Genomic DNA, 22,281 nt, shown 5'->3' with positions numbered 1-22,281 from the left:
TGCATGGTAAAATTGCGGCGAACATGCACAGGTTTTGGGATACTGGGGGCTGTGTGTTAACATGTTCGTAGCACCCACGATAAGGGCACTTACCGCGGATTTCTGTTCAAGCTCCCTCTGTTCAAGCTTTCCAAATGGAAATTTTAATTAAGTGCAGCCTTTTTTATTTTAAAATACTATCAACTGAGAATGTATTCACTGGACTTTGAAACGTGAAATCTGTGGCACTAGATCTACAGTATGTTACAACAAGTAACACAAGATAATTAAGATAGCATCAGAAGCCGCGGTGTCAGAAAACATAATTATAGCTAGAATGAGAGTTCTACTGTGCCACGTGACCACAAGTGGGGAAGAATGATTTGTGCTTAGGGGCATCCATATAGCAACATCTGGTAAAGATGACAATAACGTAGTACAAGCAAGTAAAACAAGAACATATGCATTACTTTCCTGATTCTCAATCTAATAACATACTAAGCAGCAAATCCACTTTGCAAGACACAAGCCAGCAGCACATGGCAAGAAAGCATCACAGAGACCACATTGGTCCAGGTCATTTATTAGCCTGTTGTACTAGAAAGAAATCACTGCAACAGGTTAATGCAATGCATTATTTGATACATTTATGATCTTACAAACAATCTTCAATTCAAAATATACATAAGTACTCAAAGTGTTAGCGCTCCCATACAACACTACAGCCACCCGCGTGCCCTTGCAGACAAATGTAGACTCGGAAATAGTAAATCTGCAGAAGCAGGAAGAAGTGCGACTATCCACCCTACCCCACAAGCTCGCTGCCTAGGTGTCATCCTTGACTCTGAACTGTCCTTTGTTCCACGCATTCAATCTGTCTCTAAATCATGTTATATGCACCTAAAAAACATATCCAAAATACGTCCTTATCTTACACAAGACACTGCTAAAACTCTAATCCATGCACTCATCATCTCCCGCATTGATTATTGTAATAGTCTCCTTACTGATCTTCCCAAACATAGGCTCTCACCACTACAATCCATTTTAAATGCAGCTGCGAGGCTAATCTTCCTTGCTAGACGTTCTTCGTCTGCTGATCCGCTCTGTCAGTCCCTCCACTGGAAACCGGTATTCTACCGTGTTAAATATAAAATACTTCTACTTACATACAAAGCTATTAACCAAACTGCACCAACATACATCTCCTCACTCATCTCAAAATATCTCCCTACCAGACCTCTCCGCTCTGCACAAGATCTGCGTCTCTCATCCACACGTATTACTTGTTCCCACTCAAAATTACAGGACTTTATCCGGGCTTCACCCACTCTGTTGAATGCCCTCCCACATACAATAAGACTCACCTCTAGTCTCCGAACCTTTAAACGTTCCCTGAAAAATCACCTCTTCAGACAAGCCTATCAAATTCCAGACCCACCCACATAACCTTCAATGCTTCCCTATCCAATTACATCCTCTTTGTACAGTCCGCATAACCTCACATATTTTGTCTTCCAACATTGCTGGGTGATCATATCATACAACCCATTAAGAACCTAGCAATCTGGTGAACCATTATGCAATAGGTAGCAACTATCCTTGTGTATCAATACCTATTTCCCTATAGATTGTAAGCTTGCGAGCAGGGCATTCCTACCTCTATGTCTGTTTGTTTTTGCCCAGTTTTGATTTATAACTGTTGTTCTAATTGTAAAGTGCAACGGAATATGCTGCGCTATATAAGAAACTGCTAATAAATAAAGTAGCACGGTATTCTCAGGTCATCTATTCAAGCCACAACACTGTACTATACAACCATTTCTGGACTCAGATCACTGTCAACGTTTCGGAAGATCTGGGCGTCCTTTTTTCAGGATGCATACAGTATTCTGTAGCCTTGATCATAGGACACCCAGATGTCCTGAAATGGTGGTCAGTGAGCTGTCTCTCTTTTGTCTTTTGATTTGCTATCCGGCATGGTACTTGCAGCAATGTTTTGTAATGCGGTGAAATGGTTGTCTCTGTGTGGTGCATTTCTTTTGCAACAAGAACTACAAAGACTGTTGTTTGCTTGATATAATTGAATCTTTCATTTCTGGACAAAGTATTACTCTCTCTGTATATAAACCATATTTATACACAGTGGAATTATGGAATTTTTCCAAATTTCCAAAAGTATAGAAAATATATATATATATATATATATATATATATATATATATAAAAATATAAAATAGATATCTCTGTGGAGCGCACTTATTTTGTAAACTGATATAGTTAGATTGAGTTTAACAGGTGATTCATAAAGAGAGGATGACCTTACACATGTAAACACCCATATTTAAAACACATCTTTTTATTATAAGAACAATATAGTTTAGATTCACATTCACATTAAATTGAATTAATGATGAACATTTCATTTACAATGAACATACAATTGAATGTTTCAGCATTATTCGTATAAGATATAAAAGGAAATAAAAGAGCTTTCACCCAACGCGTTTCGTCATATAACGACTTCTTCAGGGGTGTTTTCTAGATAACAGGTCTCTGCTATTTTGCAAAATCTGTTTCATTCATAAAGGATAAGGGCTTTTAATTGAGCCAAGTATTATGCTGTAAATTATTTATAGATATAGAAAACTTGAGGAATAAGATTCCCAAATTATGATGACATTTAGTGGGGTTCCTTATTATAGGTCACCTAGTAAATTGTACTCTTCTCCCAAATGTAGAAATATTATTTATTTGTTTTGCTTCGTTAGATTAAAATCCCGCAAATAAAGCTGTAAATCACAAAAGGATCCTCCTATGGACTGGATATAAATAATTCCCTTTTGTTTTCCCACAGTAGTCTTATAGGTCTGCCCTGTTAAACTCAATCTAACTATATCAGTTTACAAAATAAGTGCGCTCCACAGAGATATATTTTTTATCTTTATTTATTGATCTCTGTCGACGAGGGATCCGCTCTGTGTAGAAGCTTGCCCTACTTGTTTATATTAGTATTATTATCTTGGTTAATTGACATAAAGACTAACTGACATATATATATATATATATATATATATATAAAAAGAACAATAAAATAAAAACATCAGTAGTAATTAATAAGAGGGCACTAAGGGATTATATTATATATATATATATATACACATATATATATACACACACACACACACACACACACACACACACACACACACACACACACACACATATATCTATCTATCTATCAATCAGTGAATTGGTAGGATATATAAATTCCTATACTTGAATTACATATAGTAATAAAAAAAAAACTTTTTCATGAAAACCTATTGTGTATTGCTTTCTTTGCATTAATTATTAACCTCTTAGGTGTATGATATTTAGCTGTTCCAATAGGTCTACTACCCACTCATCAATTACACCCAACAAAAAGGTGCCATATGGCCTCACATTAGTTTGAATCCAGTTCATTGAATGAATTAAAAAAATGATCAATACATAAAAAATTATTTTGTGGCTTCCACCTATAACATGGTGTCTATGAAAACACCACTAAAGAAGAGAAAGCATATTATCCGTCTATACAACTTCTGGGCATTAGCTCAAAGTCCGGAAACTTCCAATGTGGCATGCTGCATATCATTTTAATTAGGAGAGTCTGCTTGTGCGAATAAGATGCTTTTTTGTGGGTAAAAATTCACAAAAATATGCCCGGCATTAGAAAATGCACTCGCGACTAGACGTGACTAGGTGGGTTGTTTAACGTGGCTTCATCAACGATGAAGGAGGACACATCTGTATTAAAGATAATTTTTTGGAATTTGCAGAAAAGTTTTTATAGTCCATAAGTAAATCACTTGGTTAATCTCCCTCAGATGTAGTGCAGGTACATCCTGTGCCTTCAACACAAAAGGTACATAGGGCAAAATTCAAATGTTCCTCCCCTCCTACCCGCCGGCATCTATTCAAATGTTTCTGCCGACGGGCCGATATCATTTCAGCTACCTACCCCGGGGGGTTGCGAGCTGAAATGCGCGAAAAGTGACCCGTTTGGGCGGCCAAAAGGGACTTTTCGCGTTGCGCCCAATAGTTCAGTCAGGTTTAGCCACTTTACACGCCTAAACCCAGTTACTATGTGCGCGATATGTGCAAAAATGGGGGGCAATTGAATATCGCCTGCGATCTCACGTCACTTTAGACGGGAGATCAGGCGAGCTATAACAATTGGATATCGCCCATAGTGAAAATGTATCAAAAATAGAGAGCGAACACTTATGAGATAAAAGTAACAAGTAAGTTTACTGAAATTCTCTGCTCACATACATCAAAATACAGGATGATCCGCAAGAATCTTAAGTATACAGGTCACCACACAGATCAGCGTCTCCATACCACGTTTCACTACTGGGGATTTCACTGTGCACTTTAAGCCTCAGGACCTGACCAATGATGTCACCACATCTCACATGCTTATACCACACCCTACGCATTTTGTCAATCAATGGACTTCATCAGGGGGTGTATACTTAAGCTTCTTGCCAATCATCCCTTATTTTGATGTATGTAAGCATATACTCTCAGTCTTTCAGTAAAGTTATTTGTTACTTTTATACACAATGCATATGCATACACATTACATGTACAGTTATCCACGCTGATTGTCTTACCGCAATGCGTACACATGGCCAGTGTGTATATATATATATATATATATATATATATATATATATATATACACACACACACACACACACACACACACACACACAGGTTGGGTATCCCTTATCCAAAATAAGGGATACGAATCCTGTCTATATATATCACTATATGATGTCTGAATGTGCTACGTAGCCCAGCTGTGTAATATAGGTGTGATGTCAATGTGTAGCCCTGCTGTGTAATGTAGCTGTGATGTCAGTGTGTAGCCCTGCTGTGTAATGTAGCTGTGATGTCAGTGTGTAGCCCTGCTGTGTAATGTAGCTGTGATGTCAGTGTGTAGCCCTGCCGTGTAATGTAGCTGTGATGTCAGGGTGTAGCCCTGCTGTGTAATGTAGCTGTGATGTCAATGTGTAGCCCTGATGTGTACTATAGCTGTGATGTCAGTGTGTCGCCCTGCTGTGTTATGTAGCTGTAATGTCAGTGTGTAGCCCTGCTGTGTAATGTAGCTGTGATGTCAGGGTGTAGACAGTACCGCGCTTCGTTCTTTTTCACCTGCCACTGCAGGACACACCAATGATGTCTGAATGTGCTATGTAGGCCTGCTGTGTAATATAGGTGTGATGTCAGTGTGTAGCCCTGCTGTGTAATATAGATGTGATGTCAGTGAGTAACCCTGCTGTGTAATATAGGTGTGATGTCAGTGTGTAGCCCTGCTGTGTAATGCAGATGTGATGTCAGTGTGTAGCCCTGCTGTGTAATGCAGCTGTGATGTCAGTGTGTAGCCCTGCTGTGTAATGCAGCTGTGATGTCAGTGTGTAGCCCTGCTGTGTAATGTAGCTGTGATGTCAGTGTGTAGCCGTGCAGTGTAATGTAGCTGTGATGTCAGTGTGTAGCCCTGCCGTGTAATGTAGCTGTGATGTCAGTGTGTAGCCCTGCCGTGTAATGTAGCTGTGATGTCAGTGTGTAGCCCTGCCGTGTAATGTAGCTGTGATGTCAGTGTGTAGCCCTGCTGTGTAATGTAGCTGTGATGTCAGTGTGTAGCCCTGCCGTCTAATGTAGCTGTGATGTCAGTGTGTAGCCCTGCCGTGTAATGTAGCTGTGATGTCAGTGTGTAGCCCTGCCGTGTAATGTAGCTGTGATATCAGTGTGTAGCCCTGATGTGTAATGTAGCTGTGATGTCAGTGTATAGCCCTGATGTGTAATGTAGCTGTGATGTCAGTGTGTAGCCCTGCTGTGTAATGTAGCTGTCATGTCAGTGTGTAGCCCTGCTGTGTTATGTAGCTGTGATGTCAGTGTGTAGCCCTGCTGTGTAATGTAGCTGTGATGTCAGTGTGTAGCCCTGCTGTGTTATGTAGCTGTGATGTCAGTGTGTAGCCCTGCTGTGTAACGTAGCTGTGATGTCAGTGTGTAGCCCTGCCGTGTAACGTAGCTGTGATGTCAGTGTGTAGCCCTGATGTGTAATGTAGCTGTGATGTCAGTGTATAGCCCTGATGTGTAATGTAGCTGTCATGTCAGTGTGTAGCCCTGCTGTGTAATGTAGCTGTCATGTCAGTGTGTAGCCCTGCTGTGTAACGTAGCTGTGATGTCAGTGTGTAGCCCTGCCGTGTAATGTAGCTGTGATGTCAGTGTGTAGCCCTGCTGTGTAATGTAGCTGTGATGTCAGTGTGTAGCCCTGCTGTGTAATGCAGCTGTGATGTCAGTGTGTAGCCCTGCTGTGTAATGCAGCTGTGATGTCAGTGTGTAGCCCTGCTGTGTAATGTAGCTGTGATGTCAGTGTGTAGCCCTGCTGTGTAACGTAGCTGTGATGTCAGTGTGTAGCCCTGCCGTGTAACGTAGCTGTGATGTCAGTGTGTAGCCCTGATGTGTAATGTAGCTGTGATGTCAGTGTATAGCCCTGATGTGTAATGTAGCTGTCATGTCAGTGTGTAGCCCTGCTGTGTAACGTAGCTGTGATGTCAGTGTGTAGCCCTGCCGTGTAATGTAGCTGTGATGTCAGTGTGTAGCCCTGCTGTGTAATGTAGCTGTGATGTCAGTGTGTAGCCCTGCTGTGTAATGCAGCTGTGATGTCAGTGTGTAGCCCTGCTGTGTAATGCAGCTGTGATGTCAGTGTGTAGCCCTGCTGTGTAATGTAGCTGTGATGTCAGTGTGTAGCCGTGCAGTGTAATGTAGCTGTGATGTCAGTGTGTAGCCCTGCCGTGTAATGTAGCTGTGATGTCAGTGTGTAGCCCTGCCGTGTAATGTAGCTGTGATGTCAGTGTGTAGCCCTGCCGTGTAATGTAGCTGTGATGTCAGTGTGTAGCCCTGCTGTGTAATGTAGCTGTGATGTCAGTGTGTGGCCCTGCCGTCTAATGTAGCTGTGATGTCAGTGTGTAGCCCTGCCGTGTAATGTAGCTGTGATGTCAGTGTGTAGCCCTGCCGTGTAATGTAGCTGTGATCAGTGTGTAGCCCTGATGTGTAATGTAGCTGTGATGTCAGTGTATAGCCCTGATGTGTAATGTAGCTGTGATGTCAGTGTGTAGCCCTGCTGTGTAATGTAGCTGTGATGTCAGTGTGTAGCCCTGCTGTGTAATGCAGCTGTGATGTCAGTGTGTAGCCCTGCTGTGTAATGCAGCTGTGATGTCAGTGTGTAGCCCTGCTGTGTAATGTAGCTGTGATGTCAGTGTGTAGCCGTGCAGTGTAATGTAGCTGTGATGTCAGTGTGTAGCCCTGCCGTGTAATGTAGCTGTGATGTCAGTGTGTAGCCCTGCCGTGTAATGTAGCTGTGATGTCAGTGTGTAGCCCTGCCGTGTAATGTAGCTGTGATGTCAGTGTGTAGCCCTGCTGTGTAATGTAGCTGTGATGTCAGTGTGTGGCCCTGCCGTCTAATGTAGCTGTGATGTCAGTGTGTAGCCCTGCCGTGTAATGTAGCTGTGATGTCAGTGTGTAGCCCTGCCGTGTAATGTAGCTGTGATCAGTGTGTAGCCCTGATGTGTAATGTAGCTGTGATGTCAGTGTATAGCCCTGATGTGTAATGTAGCTGTGATGTCAGTGTGTAGCCCTGCTGTGTAATGTAGCTGTCATGTCAGTGTGTAGCCCTGCTGTGTTATGTAGCTGTGATGTCAGTGTGTAGCCCTGCTGTGTAATGTAGCTGTCATGTCAGTCTGTAGCCCTGCTGTGTAACGTAGCTGTGATGTCAGTGTGTAGCCCTGCCGTGTAATGTAGCTGTGATGTCAGTTTGTAGCCCTGATGTGTAATGTAGCTGTGATGTCAGTGTGTAGCCCCTGCTGTGTAATGTAGCTGTGATGTCAGTGTGTAGCCCTGATGTGTAATGTAGCTGTGATGTCAGTGTGTAGCCCTGCTTTGTAATGTAGCTGTGATGTCAGTGTGTAGCCCTGCTGTGTAATGTAGCTGTGATGTCAGTGTGTAGCCCTGCTGTGTAATGTAGCTGTGATGTCAGTGTGTAGCCCTGCTGTGTAATGTAGCTGTGATGTCAGTGTATAGCCCTGATGTGTAATGTAGCTGTGATGTCAGTGTGTAGCCCTGCTGTGTAATGTAGCTGTCATGTCAGTGTGTAGCCCTGCTGTGTTATGTAGCTGTGATGTCAGTGTGTAGCCCTGCTGTGTAATGTAGCTGTCATGTCAGTGTGTAGCCCTGCTGTGTTATGTAGCTGTGATGTCAGTGTGTAGCCCTGCTGTGTAACGTAGCTGTGATGTCAGTGTGTAGCCCTGCCGTGTAATGTAGCTGTGATGTCAGTGTGTAGCCCTGCTGTGTAATGTAGCTGTGATGTCAGTGTGTAGCCCTGCTGTGTAATGCAGCTGTGATGTCAGTGTGTAGCCCTGCTGTGTAATGCAGCTGTGATGTCAGTGTGTAGCCCTGCTGTGTAATGTAGCTGTGATGTCAGTGTGTAGCCGTGCAGTGTAATGTAGCTGTGATGTCAGTGTGTAGCCCTGCCGTGTAATGTAGCTGTGATGTCAGTGTGTAGCCCTGCCGTGTAATGTAGCTGTGATGTCAGTGTGTAGCCCTGCCGTGTAATGTAGCTGTGATGTCAGTGTGTAGCCCTGCTGTGTAATGTAGCTGTGATGTCAGTGTGTGGCCCTGCCGTCTAATGTAGCTGTGATGTCAGTGTGTAGCCCTGCCGTGTAATGTAGCTGTGATGTCAGTGTGTAGCCCTGCCGTGTAATGTAGCTGTGATCAGTGTGTAGCCCTGATGTGTAATGTAGCTGTGATGTCAGTGTATAGCCCTGATGTGTAATGTAGCTGTGATGTCAGTGTGTAGCCCTGCTGTGTAATGTAGCTGTGATGTCAGTGTGTAGCCCTGCTGTGTAATGCAGCTGTGATGTCAGTGTGTAGCCCTGCTGTGTAATGCAGCTGTGATGTCAGTGTGTAGCCCTGCTGTGTAATGTAGCTGTGATGTCAGTGTGTAGCCGTGCAGTGTAATGTAGCTGTGATGTCAGTGTGTAGCCCTGCCGTGTAATGTAGCTGTGATGTCAGTGTGTAGCCCTGCCGTGTAATGTAGCTGTGATGTCAGTGTGTAGCCCTGCCGTGTAATGTAGCTGTGATGTCAGTGTGTAGCCCTGCTGTGTAATGTAGCTGTGATGTCAGTGTGTGGCCCTGCCGTCTAATGTAGCTGTGATGTCAGTGTGTAGCCCTGCCGTGTAATGTAGCTGTGATGTCAGTGTGTAGCCCTGCCGTGTAATGTAGCTGTGATCAGTGTGTAGCCCTGATGTGTAATGTAGCTGTGATGTCAGTGTATAGCCCTGATGTGTAATGTAGCTGTGATGTCAGTGTGTAGCCCTGCTGTGTAATGTAGCTGTCATGTCAGTGTGTAGCCCTGCTGTGTTATGTAGCTGTGATGTCAGTGTGTAGCCCTGCTGTGTAATGTAGCTGTCATGTCAGTCTGTAGCCCTGCTGTGTAACGTAGCTGTGATGTCAGTGTGTAGCCCTGCCGTGTAATGTAGCTGTGATGTCAGTTTGTAGCCCTGATGTGTAATGTAGCTGTGATGTCAGTGTGTAGCCCCTGCTGTGTAATGTAGCTGTGATGTCAGTGTGTAGCCCTGATGTGTAATGTAGCTGTGATGTCAGTGTGTAGCCCTGCTTTGTAATGTAGCTGTGATGTCAGTGTGTAGCCCTGCTGTGTAATGTAGCTGTGATGTCAGTGTGTAGCCCTGCTGTGTAATGTAGCTGTGATGTCAGTGTGTAGCCCTGCTGTGTAATGTAGCTGTGATGTCAGTGTGTAGCCCTGCTGTGTAATGTAGCTGTGATGTCAGTGTGTAGCCCTGCTGTGTAATGTAGCTGTGAGGTCAGTGTGTAGCCCTGCTGTGTAATGTAGCTGTGATGTCAGTGTGTAGCCCTGCTGTGTAATGTAGCTGTGAGGTCAGTGTGTAGCCCTGCTGTGTAATGTAGCTGTGATGTCAGTGTGTAGCCCTGCTGTGTAATGTAGCTGTGATGTTAGGGTGTAGACAGTACTGCGCTTCGTTCTTTTTCACCTGCCACTGCAGGACACACCAATGAGTGCCAATAGATACGCCCATAGGTGGAGATAGACACGCTCCTTGGGTGGAATGAGACGCCTCCCTCAATGGGACGCCATGCATTGCATTAGAGTGCAAGCTATAATCTCCCTGAAACTACTTTTCAAAAGTAGGCAAGCACCACTCAAATGCCAGTGGATAAAGATGTGATCATATATGGGGAAAAAACTATTGTAAAACATATTATATAAGTTATGTTTGCTATGACATCATTTCCCACATCCTTGTGAGTGAATTCAATGATCTGTACAGTTTTTTGTGACCTACAGACTGTAAGAATTTTACTCAGAACCTGCTGTCCCTTCAAACTCATACAGATGGAAGACAACTATAAGCAGAGGATCTAATATTATCCTAATGTTGTTAAGCACAGTTATTGCAATCATATTTTTTTATTAGTAACAGACAATATTCAATATATATTAATCTTCATTTAGGCATTTGCTTGCAATATACCCCAGGCGTTCAGCAAGTGACTGATGTGTTGCCCATAACAGGTATTTACTGGATAAAACAAAGGTGAACTCCATTTTGACATTTTTGTATACAATAAAAAAAGTATCGTGGGCCCCATAGAGAATCTAAACCGCGTGATGTAGTAACGCAAATTCTGACTGAAAATTATTTTATTCAACCAAACGCAAACTTACCATGAGCAAGCTCTATTGCGCCTCTTATTATGTCTTTAAATGTTGACAGGTCATTTTCCCAACCGCTTTTTTGGGTGTCACATCTATGAGCCTTTGTCAGGAACTGCAAGGCCTAAAGAAATGAAAACAATCATTTTAAGGATGGGCAAGAAAAGAAACATATTGTTAACTCTTCCTTAGCTCCTAAACAGGTAATAAATCTACACCAGAATAGTGTCAGCGTTGTCCACATAAAAACAGGTCTGTCAGCTTTATCGTTACATACAGTAGATAGCATAGTTTACGGACATCCTTTATTTCTTTCACCTAGTTTCAGGAGCCAATCACAGGAAAATAAACGCAATACAGAGTGTAACTAAAATCTGCGTGTGAACAGAGTCAACATCTAAAGGGATCCGGTCATGTGACCGGTGCTCGGGATCCTGGCGGTCACCATGCCGATGCCGGGATCCGCATGGTTATCAGACCGACAGTCTGCATCCTTTTGCGCACGCCCCCCTTCCCGGCATTCTGCTGCTGAGATCCCGAGGTTGGAATGTTGGCCGTCGGGATTCCCAGCGCTGGTCTCCCAGCCCCAACCCCATCTAAATAGCAGAGTGAGAATACAGTTACTGTGTGCATGGTATAATGACATAATGCTGAGATCATTCAGAGTCAGCCAACCCCCCCTCCCCCCCCAGAAAACTAGGCAAGGGATGCAATTAGAGAGACTAGCACACTCTGCAACTCACTGAAGGGGTGATGTATCAAACCTTCAAGAGATAAAAATTGAAGCTGCACATAGCAGACAATCCGCTTATAGCTACCATTTATCTAACACAGTATATAAACTGACAGAGGCTGACTTTCTCAAAATTTTGATACACCTCCCCCTTAGCGAGCATATGGCACCATCTTGCAGGCTAAAACTACTGTAGTTTACTGGAAACTATGCTATAATAGTCTAATTGGTGGATACAAAGTGTGAGCCAAAAAGCTGCAATAAAGTCTCCAACTGTGAGGTATTCTACAGCTTTGGGGGAATAAAAAAGAAAAAAAAAAGAAAAAAAAAAAGTAGGAAAACCAGCTGTTGTTATGACAAAGCCCACGCAAATCCTACAGAACATTATTTCTGACGGAGGATTAAGCCATTTGACACCTGAAGAACAACATGTTCTAATTATCTTCCGTTTACAGAATTTTCTGATTAATTTCTACCAGGGAGGATAGTGCAGTACGCCTCACATATTGCAAAATAGGCAAATAAATAAATATTAAACATATTTGCCTACTTTTGAAAAGCATTTCAGGGAGATGTGAAAGTAACAACTATCAGCGCGGACCTGTACTGCTACATCTGAGAGGCGTGTCATGAAAATTACTTACATCCAAATGTAAATGAGCCCCAAAGTTAGTAAGATCCACTTGTTGAAGAAAAGACACTGATATTTTGCAGGATTTGTTCGTGTATTGTGTTTTACAAGAGGTTCCACATACTGTAAGTGGCCACAAGAAACCTTTACAATGCATGTAGCCATAGGGATCATTGTGCCTTATAACCAATACAGGGAAATGGCCCTGATGATACCATTTAAATGTTTGTATCTATTATTTCGTTTTTTTCAGGGAGATTGAGGGACCATTCAGGGAGTGAGGGAGATTGCTACTATTTCAGGGAGTCTCCTGCAGAATGAGGGAGGGTAGGCAACTATGATATTAAACCTGCATAATGCTAAGGGTTTCAGTGACCAGCATCTGCAGGTGTGTACTGTAAGCGGGTTTAGGCCAGATACCCACTGACATTAAAAGCATGCTACTGGTGTGTCTTTACTCCAGGCAAATCAGGATGGAATACATTGGTTCCTTCCTACTATACCACTGTAGTGTTGGTTACACGTTAAGGGTCTAATGTAGAGATGAACCTACACCTGTATGTGAAGTATATCTTGTGTGAACATGACCTACACATACTCAGAAATGAGTACACACATATGTGGCAATGTCGATATGTAATTTAATGCATTGATGGGCAGTATGGATGGTGTAATGGTTAGCATAACTGCCTCACAGCACTGAGGTCATGGGGTCGATTCCCACCATGGCCCTAACTGTGTGGAGTTTAAATATTCTCCCTGTACTTGAGTGGGTTTCCTCCGGGTACTCCGGTTTCCTCCCACAATCCCAAAAATATACTGGCAGGTTAATTGGCTTCCAACAAAATTAACCCTAGCGTGAATGTGTGTGTGTGTGTGTGTGTGTGTACATGTGATAGGGAATATAGATAGTAAGTTCCACTGGGGCAGGGACTGATGAGAATGGGCAAATATTCTCTGTAAAGCGCCGCGGAATATGTGTGCGCTATATAAATAACTGGTAATAAATAAATAATTGATTCTTGTGACCAAGGAGACAGACCTGGGGTGGGAAGAGGAGTTCTCATGTAGTAAGTTCAGTAATAATGTGTTTACACAAACGTACTGTACACCACGCAGACCTGAAAATATTTGTAAATTGGACTTTTAGGTGGGGCATCTATTGCAGCATCTATAGTATTGAGCAAGTATATGCTGCTGCGGCTGATGATGACTTGTCTGAAAAGTGCTGCATGTGTTGCCTATGCAGAGGCGTACACATTTCACACTGATAATGATGACTTCTCTGGAAAACAGACACATGTTGCCTATGCAGAGGTGTACGTATTTCACACTGATAATGATGACTTCTCTGGAAAACAGATACATGTTGCCTATGCAGAGGTGTACGTATTTCACACTGATAATGATGACTTCTCTGGAAAACAGATACATGTTGCCTATGCAGAGGTGTACGTATTTCACACTGATAATGATGACTTCTCTGGAAAACAGATACATGTTGCCTATGCAGAGGTGTATGTATTTCACACTGATAATGATGAATTCTCTGGAAAACAGATACATGTTGCCTATGCAGAGGTGTACGTATTTCACACTGATAATGATGACTTCTCTGGAAAACAGATATATGTTGCCTATGCAGAGGTGTACGCATTTCACACTAATAATGACGACTTCTCTGGATAACAGATACAGGTTGCCTATGTAGAGGTCTGCGCATTTCACACTGCTAATGATGACTTCTCTAGTAAACAGATACAAGTTGTCTATGCAGATGTGTAAGCATTTCACACTGATAATGGGTGGTCTTCTGTTTGCCGGCGGTCGGGCTCCCGGCGCTCAGTATACCGGCGCCGGGAGCCCGACAGCCGGCATACCGACACTTATTTTCCCTCGTGGGGGTCCACGACCCCCATAGAGGGAGAATAAAATAGTGTGGCGCGCGTAGCGCGCCACCGTGCCCGTAGCGTGGCGAGCGCAGCGAGCCCGCAAGGGGCTCATTTGCGCTCGCCAAGCTGTCGGTAAGCCGGCGGTCGGGCTCCCGGCGCCGGGATGCTGGTCGCCGGGAGCCTGACCGCCGGCCAGCCGTAGTGAACCCCTGATAATGATGACTTGTCAAGAAACAGATGCAGGTTGCTTATAAAGAGGCGTACGCAGTTCACACTGATAATGATGACTTGTCTGGAAAACAGATGCAGGTTGCCTATGCAAAGGTGTAAGCATTTCACACTGATAATGACTTGTCTGGAAAATAGCCGCAAATGTTGTTTATGCAGAGGTGTACACATTTTGTCAACATTTCTGTTGAGTAACTTAGTCCCATTTTAGTTCTAACTCTGAATCAGACCCTGTATATAAAATGTGATATCATGTTACTTGTACAGTCACTGGTGCCATCTCAATGCCAGTGGGTAAGCTAGCATCAAAGTCATTTTTATACTAAATAAAGAATAGATGTGCCATTTTTTTTTCATAACAAAGGCTAACTTTTCAACAAAGATTGTCATAGGGAAAAACATGCATCATATAATGTATTTCACATGTTTTCGGGTAAGAAACAAAAGTATTTGGTTATTTTAAAGCTCCTAAAAATAGGATTTTAATACCTACTGGTAAATCCCTTTCTCCTAGTCCGTAGAGGATGCTGGGGTCCACTTCAGTACCATGGGGTATAGACGGTTCCGCAGGAGCCATGGGCACTTTAGGACTTTTCAAAGGTGTGAACTGGCTCCTCCCTCTATGACCCTCTTCCAGACCTCAGTTATAGGAACTGTGCCCAGGGAGACGGACATTTCGAGGAAAGGATTTACTTTTATACTAATGGTGAGATTCATACCAGCTCACATCTCAACCATGCAGCAACAACATGGCATTCAACATGACACACGCCAACAGGCATGAACCATTTACAGCAACATGCTGAAAACAAATGAAACACAACTTGTATAACTATAAAGAACAAACTGCAGGTAAAGTACGCACTGGGTCGGGTGCCCAGCATCCTCTACGGACTTTACTGGTAGGTATTAAAATCCTATTTTATCATACGTCCTAGAGGATGCTGGGGTCCACTTCAGTACCATGGGGTTATACCAAAGCTCCAGTACGGGCGGGAGAGTGCGGATGACCCTGCAGTACCGATTGACCGAACTTGAGGTCCTCATCGGCCAAGGTGTCAAACTTATAAAATTTAGCAAATGTGTTTGACCCTGACCAAGTAGCTGCTCGGCAAAGTTGTAAAGCAGCCCACTTTCCTAGTAAAATGGGCCTTCACCGACTTCGGTACCTACAAGCCTGCCGTAGAATGAGCGTAGAAGCACGACACCCAATCTTGTTGGGAGCATACAGGACAAACAGAGCCTCTGTTATCCGTAATCGAGCTGGTCTTGTGACATAAATCTTCAAAGCTCTAACCACATCTAGAGACTGTGACTCAGTGAAAGTGTCAGTAGCTACTGGCACCACAATAGGTTGGTTTATGTGGAAGGACGAAACCACCTTTGGAAGAAATTGTTGACGAGTTCTGAACTCTGCCCTATCTTCATGGAAGATCAGGTAAGGGCTCTTGTGAGACAAGGTCCCCAACTCAGACACCCGCCTTGCGGATGCCAAGGCCAAAAGCATCACCACTTTCCAAGTGAGAAACTTCAATTCTATCTCCTGCAGAGGTTCAAACCAATCGGATTGAAGGAACTGCAACACCACATTAAGGTCCCATGGTGCCACTGGAGGCACAAATGGAGGCTGGATGTGCAGAACCCCTTTCACGAACGTCTGAACTTCTGGAAAGGAGGCCAATTGTTTTTGAAAGAAAACTGATAAGGCCGAAATCTGGACCTTGATTGACCCCAATCTAAGACCCGCATCCACACCAGCCTGCAGAAAATGGAGAAAACTTCCCAACTCAAACTCTTCCGTAGGAGCCTTCTTGGATTCACACCAAGACACATATTTTCTCCAAATACGGTGGTAATGTTTAGACGTTACTCCTTTCCTGGCCTGAATAAGAATGGGGATGACTTCCTTGGGAATACCCTTTTGGGCTATGATCCGACGCTCAACAGCCATGCCGTCAAACGTAGCCGCGGTAAGTCTTGATACACACACGGCCCCTACTGTAGTAGATTCTCTCGAGGAGGAAGAGGCCGAGGATCTTCTATGAGCAACTCCTGAAGATCTGGATACCAATCCCTCCTTGGCCAGTCTGGGGCAATGAAGATTGCTCAAACTCTTGTTCTTCTTATTATTTTGAGAACTTTTGGAATCAGTGGAAGTGGAGGGAAAACATATACCGACCGAAACACCCACTGGGTCACCAGTGCATCCACTGCTATTGCTTGAGGGTCTCTCGACCTGGAACAATATCTCTGAAGCTTCTTGTTTAGACGAGATGCCATCATGTCTACTTGAGGAACTCCCCAAGACTTGTTACCTCTGCGAAGACTTCTTGGTGGAGGCCCCACTCTCCTGGATGGAGATCGTGTCTGCTGAGGAAGTCTGCTTCCCAGTTGTCAACTCCCAGAATGAAAATTGCTGACAGAGCTCTAACATGTCTTTCTGCCCAGAGGAGAATCCTTGTCACCTCTGCCATTGCCGCTCTGCTTTTCGTTCCGCCTTGCCTGTTTATATACGCGACTGCTGTTACATTGTCCGACTGGATCTGCACGGGATCTTGAAGAAGATGTACCGCTTGTAGAAGGCCGTTGTAAATGGCTCTCAATTCCAGAACGTTTATGTGAAGGCAGGCTTCCTGACTTGACCATTTTCCTTGGAAGCTTTTCCCCTGTGTGTCAGCTCCCCAGCCTCGGAGACTTGCATCCGTGGTTATTAGGACCCAGTCGTGAATCCCAAACATGCGTCCCTCTAGTAGGTGAGAACTGTGTAGCCACCACAGGAGCGAAATCCTGGCTTTGGGGGACAGGATTATTTTCCGGTGCATGTGTGGGTGGGATCCGGACCACTTGTCCAACAGGTCCTGCTGGAATACTCTGGCATGAAATCGGCTAAACTGTATGGCCTCATAGGCCGCTACCATTTCCCCCAACAACCGAATGCATTGATGGATCGACACGCTTGTTGGTTTCAATATTTGTTTGACCATTTTCTGGATTTCCAGAGCCTTTTCCACTGGAAGAAACACTCTCTGTACTTCTGTGTCCAGATTCATCCCTAAAAAGGACAATCTTGTCGTCGGTTCCAACTGCGACTTTGGAAAATTCATGATCCAACCGTGTTGTTGGAGTATTGACAGGGAGAGTGCGATGTTCTGCACCAACTGTTCCCTGGATCTCGCTTTTATCAGATCGTCCAGATAAGGAATTATATTGACTCCTTTTTAACGAAGGAGGACCATCATCTCCGCCATCACCTTGGTGAATACCCTCGGTGCCGTGGAGAGTCCGAACGCCAACGTCTGAAACTGGTAATGGCAATCCTGTACTGTGAATCTCAGATAAGCTTGGTGAGGAGGATAAATGGGAACATGCAAGTAAGCATCTTTTAGGTCTACTGACACCATGAAGTCCCCCCTCTTCCAGACTGGAAATCACTACCTTCAGGGATTCCATCTTGAGCTTGAACCTTTTCAGGTAGAGATTCAGATTTTTCAGGTTTAAAATCGGTCTGACCGAGCCGTCCGGCTTCGGAACTACGAAGAGGCTTGAATAAAAACACTTCTCCTTACTGTGTCAAGGGTACCAGGACAATTACCTGATCCTGACAGTTTTTGAATTGCCGTTGTTACTGCCTCTCTTCCCGGAAGAGAAACTACCAAGGTCGATTTGAAAAATCGGCATGGGGGGACATCTTGAAACTCTAGTTTGTACCCATGAGACACTATTTGTAAGACCCATTGGTCCAGGCCAGATTGAATCCAGATTTGGCTGAAAAGTTTCAGACGTGCTCCCAAGGGAGCCCCAGCGTTATGCTGCAGATTTGGCAGAAGCAGGGGTGGACTTCTGCTCCTGCGATCCGGGAGGCGCTGCGGATTTCTTTCCTTTTCCCCTTCCTGCAAAAAAGGGGGAACCTTTGGCCTTTTTGTATTTGTTGGGCCGAATGGACTGTATGTGAGAGTGATGTGTCTTTTTCGCCGGTGTAGGAGCATAAGGCAAGAATGTTGACTTACCTGCGGTAGCCGCCGAGACTAACGCATCCAGCCCATCACCAAACAAGGCCTCACCTTTATACGGGAGAGCCTCCATATTTCTTTTGGAATCTGCATCAGCATTCCACTGGCAAATCCACAACGTCCTCCGAGCCGATACTGCCATGGTAGCGGTTCTTGATCCCAAGAAACCAATATATTTCATGGTTTCTAATACGTACGCAGCAGCCTCTTTGATATGACCTAATGTTAGGAGTATCTCGTCTCAATCTATTGTGTCAATGTCTAATGACAAGTTTTCTGACCACTTTTCAATAGCCCTACTCACCCACGCACAGACATTGGTAGGCCTGTGTAGTGTCCCATTGGCCACATCAATAGATCACCTCACTCACTTGCGGTCTGTTGGCTCCTTAAGTGAAGCCATTCCAGGCGCAGGGAGAAACACCTTTTCTCTTTTATGACAGGGCCCTGTCTAAAATGCGGGGTGACTCCCACCTTTTGGAAAAAGGTAAGCTGCCTGAATTCCTTTTGGGAATCTGAAATTTCTTTTCAGGTTAAATCAGACTCCCTCCAAGACACTGTTCAACTCCTGAGGTGGGGGGAAAATTACATTACTTCTTTACTAAAGTAAAACCTCTCCTTGTGGTAAAAGAGGGGGCTTCGTAACTTCTAACACCTCCTTTATAGCTAAAACATGTTTTGAATGCTTTTTGCTAACTTAGGACCTATTCCCCTGGAATCACTAGTGTCGACACAGGAATCAGAGTCCATGTCGGTATCCGTTTGTACTACTTGTTTGTATGTGACCCAGAGGGGTCCCTGTGGATGAAAGGCAGAACTATTAAAAATCACATCTTCAACAGATTATATTCAGTTTTCTGTATGAGATTCAGTCCAACCTCTTACTGATATGATTCACACTACCATGTAACCTTTCACCCAGTCAGGGTAGGAGCCAGTTCACATCCTTGAAAAGTCCTAAAGTGCCCATGGCTACTGCGGAACCGTCTATACCCCATGGTACTGAAGTGGACCCCAGCTTCCTCTAGGACGTATGAGAAAATAAGATTTTAAACCTACCGGTAAATCTTTTTCTCCTAGTCTGTAGAGGATGCTGGGGACTCCGTAAGGACCATAGGGTATAGACTGCTCCGCAGGAGACATGGGCACTGCAAAGCTTTAGAATGGGTGTGCACTGGCTCCTCCCCCCATGCCCCTCCTCCAGACCTCAGCTAGGACTGTGCCCAGAGGAGACCGACAGTACGAGGAAAAGGATTTTGTTATCTAAGGGCGAGATACACACCAGCCCACACCATACACACCGTACAACATGGTATACAATAACCAGTTAACAGTATGAACAAAACAGTATCAGCCAGAGGCCGATCTCAACTGTGACGTAACCCTTAAGTATGCAATAACTACATACAAGTCTTGCAGAATGTTTCCGCACTGGGACGGGCGCCCAGCATCCTCTACGGACTAGGAGAAAAAGATTTACCGGTAGATTTAAAAGCTTATTTTCTCTTACGTCCTAGAGGATGCTGGGGACTCCGTAAGGACCATGGGGTTTATACCAAAGCTCCAGAACGGGCGGGAGAGTGCGGATGACTCTGCAGCACCGACTGAGCAAACACGAGGTCCTCATCAGCCAGGGTATCAACTTGTAGCACTTAGCAAAAGTGTTCGACCCCGACCAAGTAGCTGCTCGGCAAAGCTGTAATGCCGAGACGCCTCAGGCATCCGCCCAAGAAGAGCCCACCTTCCTAGTGGATGGCCTTTACTGAATTGGTACCGGCAATCCAGCCGTAGAATGAGCCTGCTGAATCGAGTTACAGATCCAGCGAGCAACTGCATCTATTTACCTAACCGTAGCTGTTCTGGCTAAATAAATCTTTAAGGCCCTGACTACATCAAGGGACTTGGACTTCTCCAAGGATCCCGTAGCCACAGGTACCACAATAGGTTGGTTCATATGAAATGACGAAACCACTTTAGACAGAAATTGAGGACGAGTCCTCAACTCTGCTCGATCCGCATGGAAAATCAGATAGGGGCTCTTGAAAGACAAGGCCGCCAACTCGGACACCCGCCTCGCAGATGCCAAGGCAAATAACATGACCACTTTCCAAGTGAGAAACTTCAATTTAACTGTTTGAAGCGGTTCAAACCAGTGTGACTCAAGGAAACTTAACACCACGTTAAGGTTCCATGGTGCCACTGGGGGCACAAAAAGAGGTTGGATGTGCAATACTCCTTTTACCAAAGTCTGGACTTCTGTGAGAGAAGCCAATTCCTTCTGAAAGAATATGGATAAGGCAGAAATCTGCACCTTAATTGAGCCTAACTTTAGGCCCATATCCACTCCTGTCTGTAGAAAATGGAGAAAACGTCCTAGTTGGAAATACTCAGTAGGAGCATCCTTGGCTTCACACCAAGACACATATTTTCTCCAGATACGGTGATAGTGTTTCGCCGTAACATCTTTTCTAGCTTTAATAAGAGTAGGAATGACCTTCTCTGGAATACCCTTTTTAGCTAGAATTTGGTGTTCAACCGCCATGCCGTCAAGCGTAACCGCGGTAAGTCTTGGAACACACACGGCCCCTGTAGTAGCAGGTCCTCCCTGAGAGGAAGGGGCCACGGATCTTCTGAGAGCAGTCCCTGAAGATCTGCATACCAGGCCCTTCGAGGCCAATCTGGAACAATGAGTATCGTCTGCACTCTTGTTCGTCTTATGATTCTCAATATTATTGAGATGAGAGGAAGTGGAGGGAACACATAGACCGACTGAAACACCCATGGTGTCACCAGGGCGTCCACCGCCACTGCCTGAGGGTCCCTTGACCTGGAACAATACGTCCGAATCTTCCTGTTGAGGCGTGATGCCATCATGTCTATTTGAGGAAGTCCCCAACGACTTGTCACCTCTGTAAAGACTTCCTGATGAAGTCCCCACTCTCCTGGATGGAGATTGTGTCTGCTGAGGAAGTCTGCTTCCCAGTTGTCCACTCTGGAATGAAGACCGCTACCAGAGCGCTTACATGATTTTCCGTCCAGCGAAGAATCCTGGTGGCTTCTGCCATTTCTGCTCAGCTTTTTGTCCCGCCCTGACGGTTCACATGCGCCACGGGCGTGATGTTGTCTGACTGGATCAGAACAGGTAGGTTGCGAAGAAAATTGTCCGCTTGTTTGAGGCCGTTGTAAATGGCCCTCAATTTCAGCTCAATGATGTGTAGGTAAGCCTCTTGGCTTGACCATATTCCCTGAAAATTGTTTCCCTGTGTGACTGCTCCCCCTCCTTGGAGGCTCGCGTCCGTGGTCACAAGAACCCAATCTTGAAAGCCGAACCTGCGACTCTCTAGAAGGTGAGCACTCTGGAGCCACCACAGGAGAGAGACCCTGGCCCGGGGGGACAGGGCAATCTTCCGATGCATGTGCAGGTGGGACCCTGACCACTTGTACAGAAGTTCCCACTGAAAAGTCCGTGTGGCATGGCCTCTTAGGCCACCACCATCTTTCCTAATACATGAGTGTATTGATGAACTGACACTCTTTTTGGCTTTAACAGGTCTCTGACCATGTTCTGGAGTACTTGGGCTTTTTCCTCTGGGAGAAAGACCTTTCGTTTTTCTGTGTCCAGAATCATGTCCAAAAAACGACAGATAGATTTAGGATCCAGCCGTGTTGTTGTAGTATTCTCAGGGAGAGAGATACGCTTTGTAACAATTATTCCCTTGAACTCGCCTTTATCAGGAGATCGTCCAAGTACGGGATAATTGTGACACCTTGCTTGCGCAGGAGCACCATCATTTCCGCCATTACCTTGTCGGGGCCGTGGAAAACCCTAACGGCAACGTCTGAAATTGGTAATAACAATCCTGTACAGCGAATCTCAGGTACGCCTGATGAGGAGGATAAATGGGGACATGAAGGTATGCATCCTTTATGTCTAATGACACCATAAACCCCCCCCCCCCTTCCAGGCTGGAGATCACTGCCCGGAGAGATTCCATCTTGTATTT

The 22,281-nt window shown here is 44.7% G+C and overlaps 1 protein-coding gene across 2 annotated transcripts in view; it reads right to left on the bottom strand.

Moving 5' to 3' along the window:
• The window catches only part of TTC27 (tetratricopeptide repeat domain 27), an 880,123-nt gene that overhangs the window by 32,865 nt on the left and 824,977 nt on the right, over nt 1-22,281 (bottom strand). For both annotated transcript variants that reach the window (XM_063917959.1, XM_063917958.1), the window contains one exon: nt 10,796-10,907. In XM_063917959.1, coding sequence (XP_063774029.1) covers nt 10,796-10,907 — 112 coding nt within the window. The remainder of the gene's footprint in view (nt 1-10,795; nt 10,908-22,281) is intronic.

Source organism: Pseudophryne corroboree, chromosome 4 (genome assembly GCF_028390025.1).
Source record: "Pseudophryne corroboree isolate aPseCor3 chromosome 4, aPseCor3.hap2, whole genome shotgun sequence".
NCBI lineage: Eukaryota > Metazoa > Chordata > Amphibia > Anura > Myobatrachidae > Pseudophryne > Pseudophryne corroboree.
Note: the sequence above shows the minus strand (reverse complement) of the source record. Positions and strands in the feature narration are given on the sequence as shown.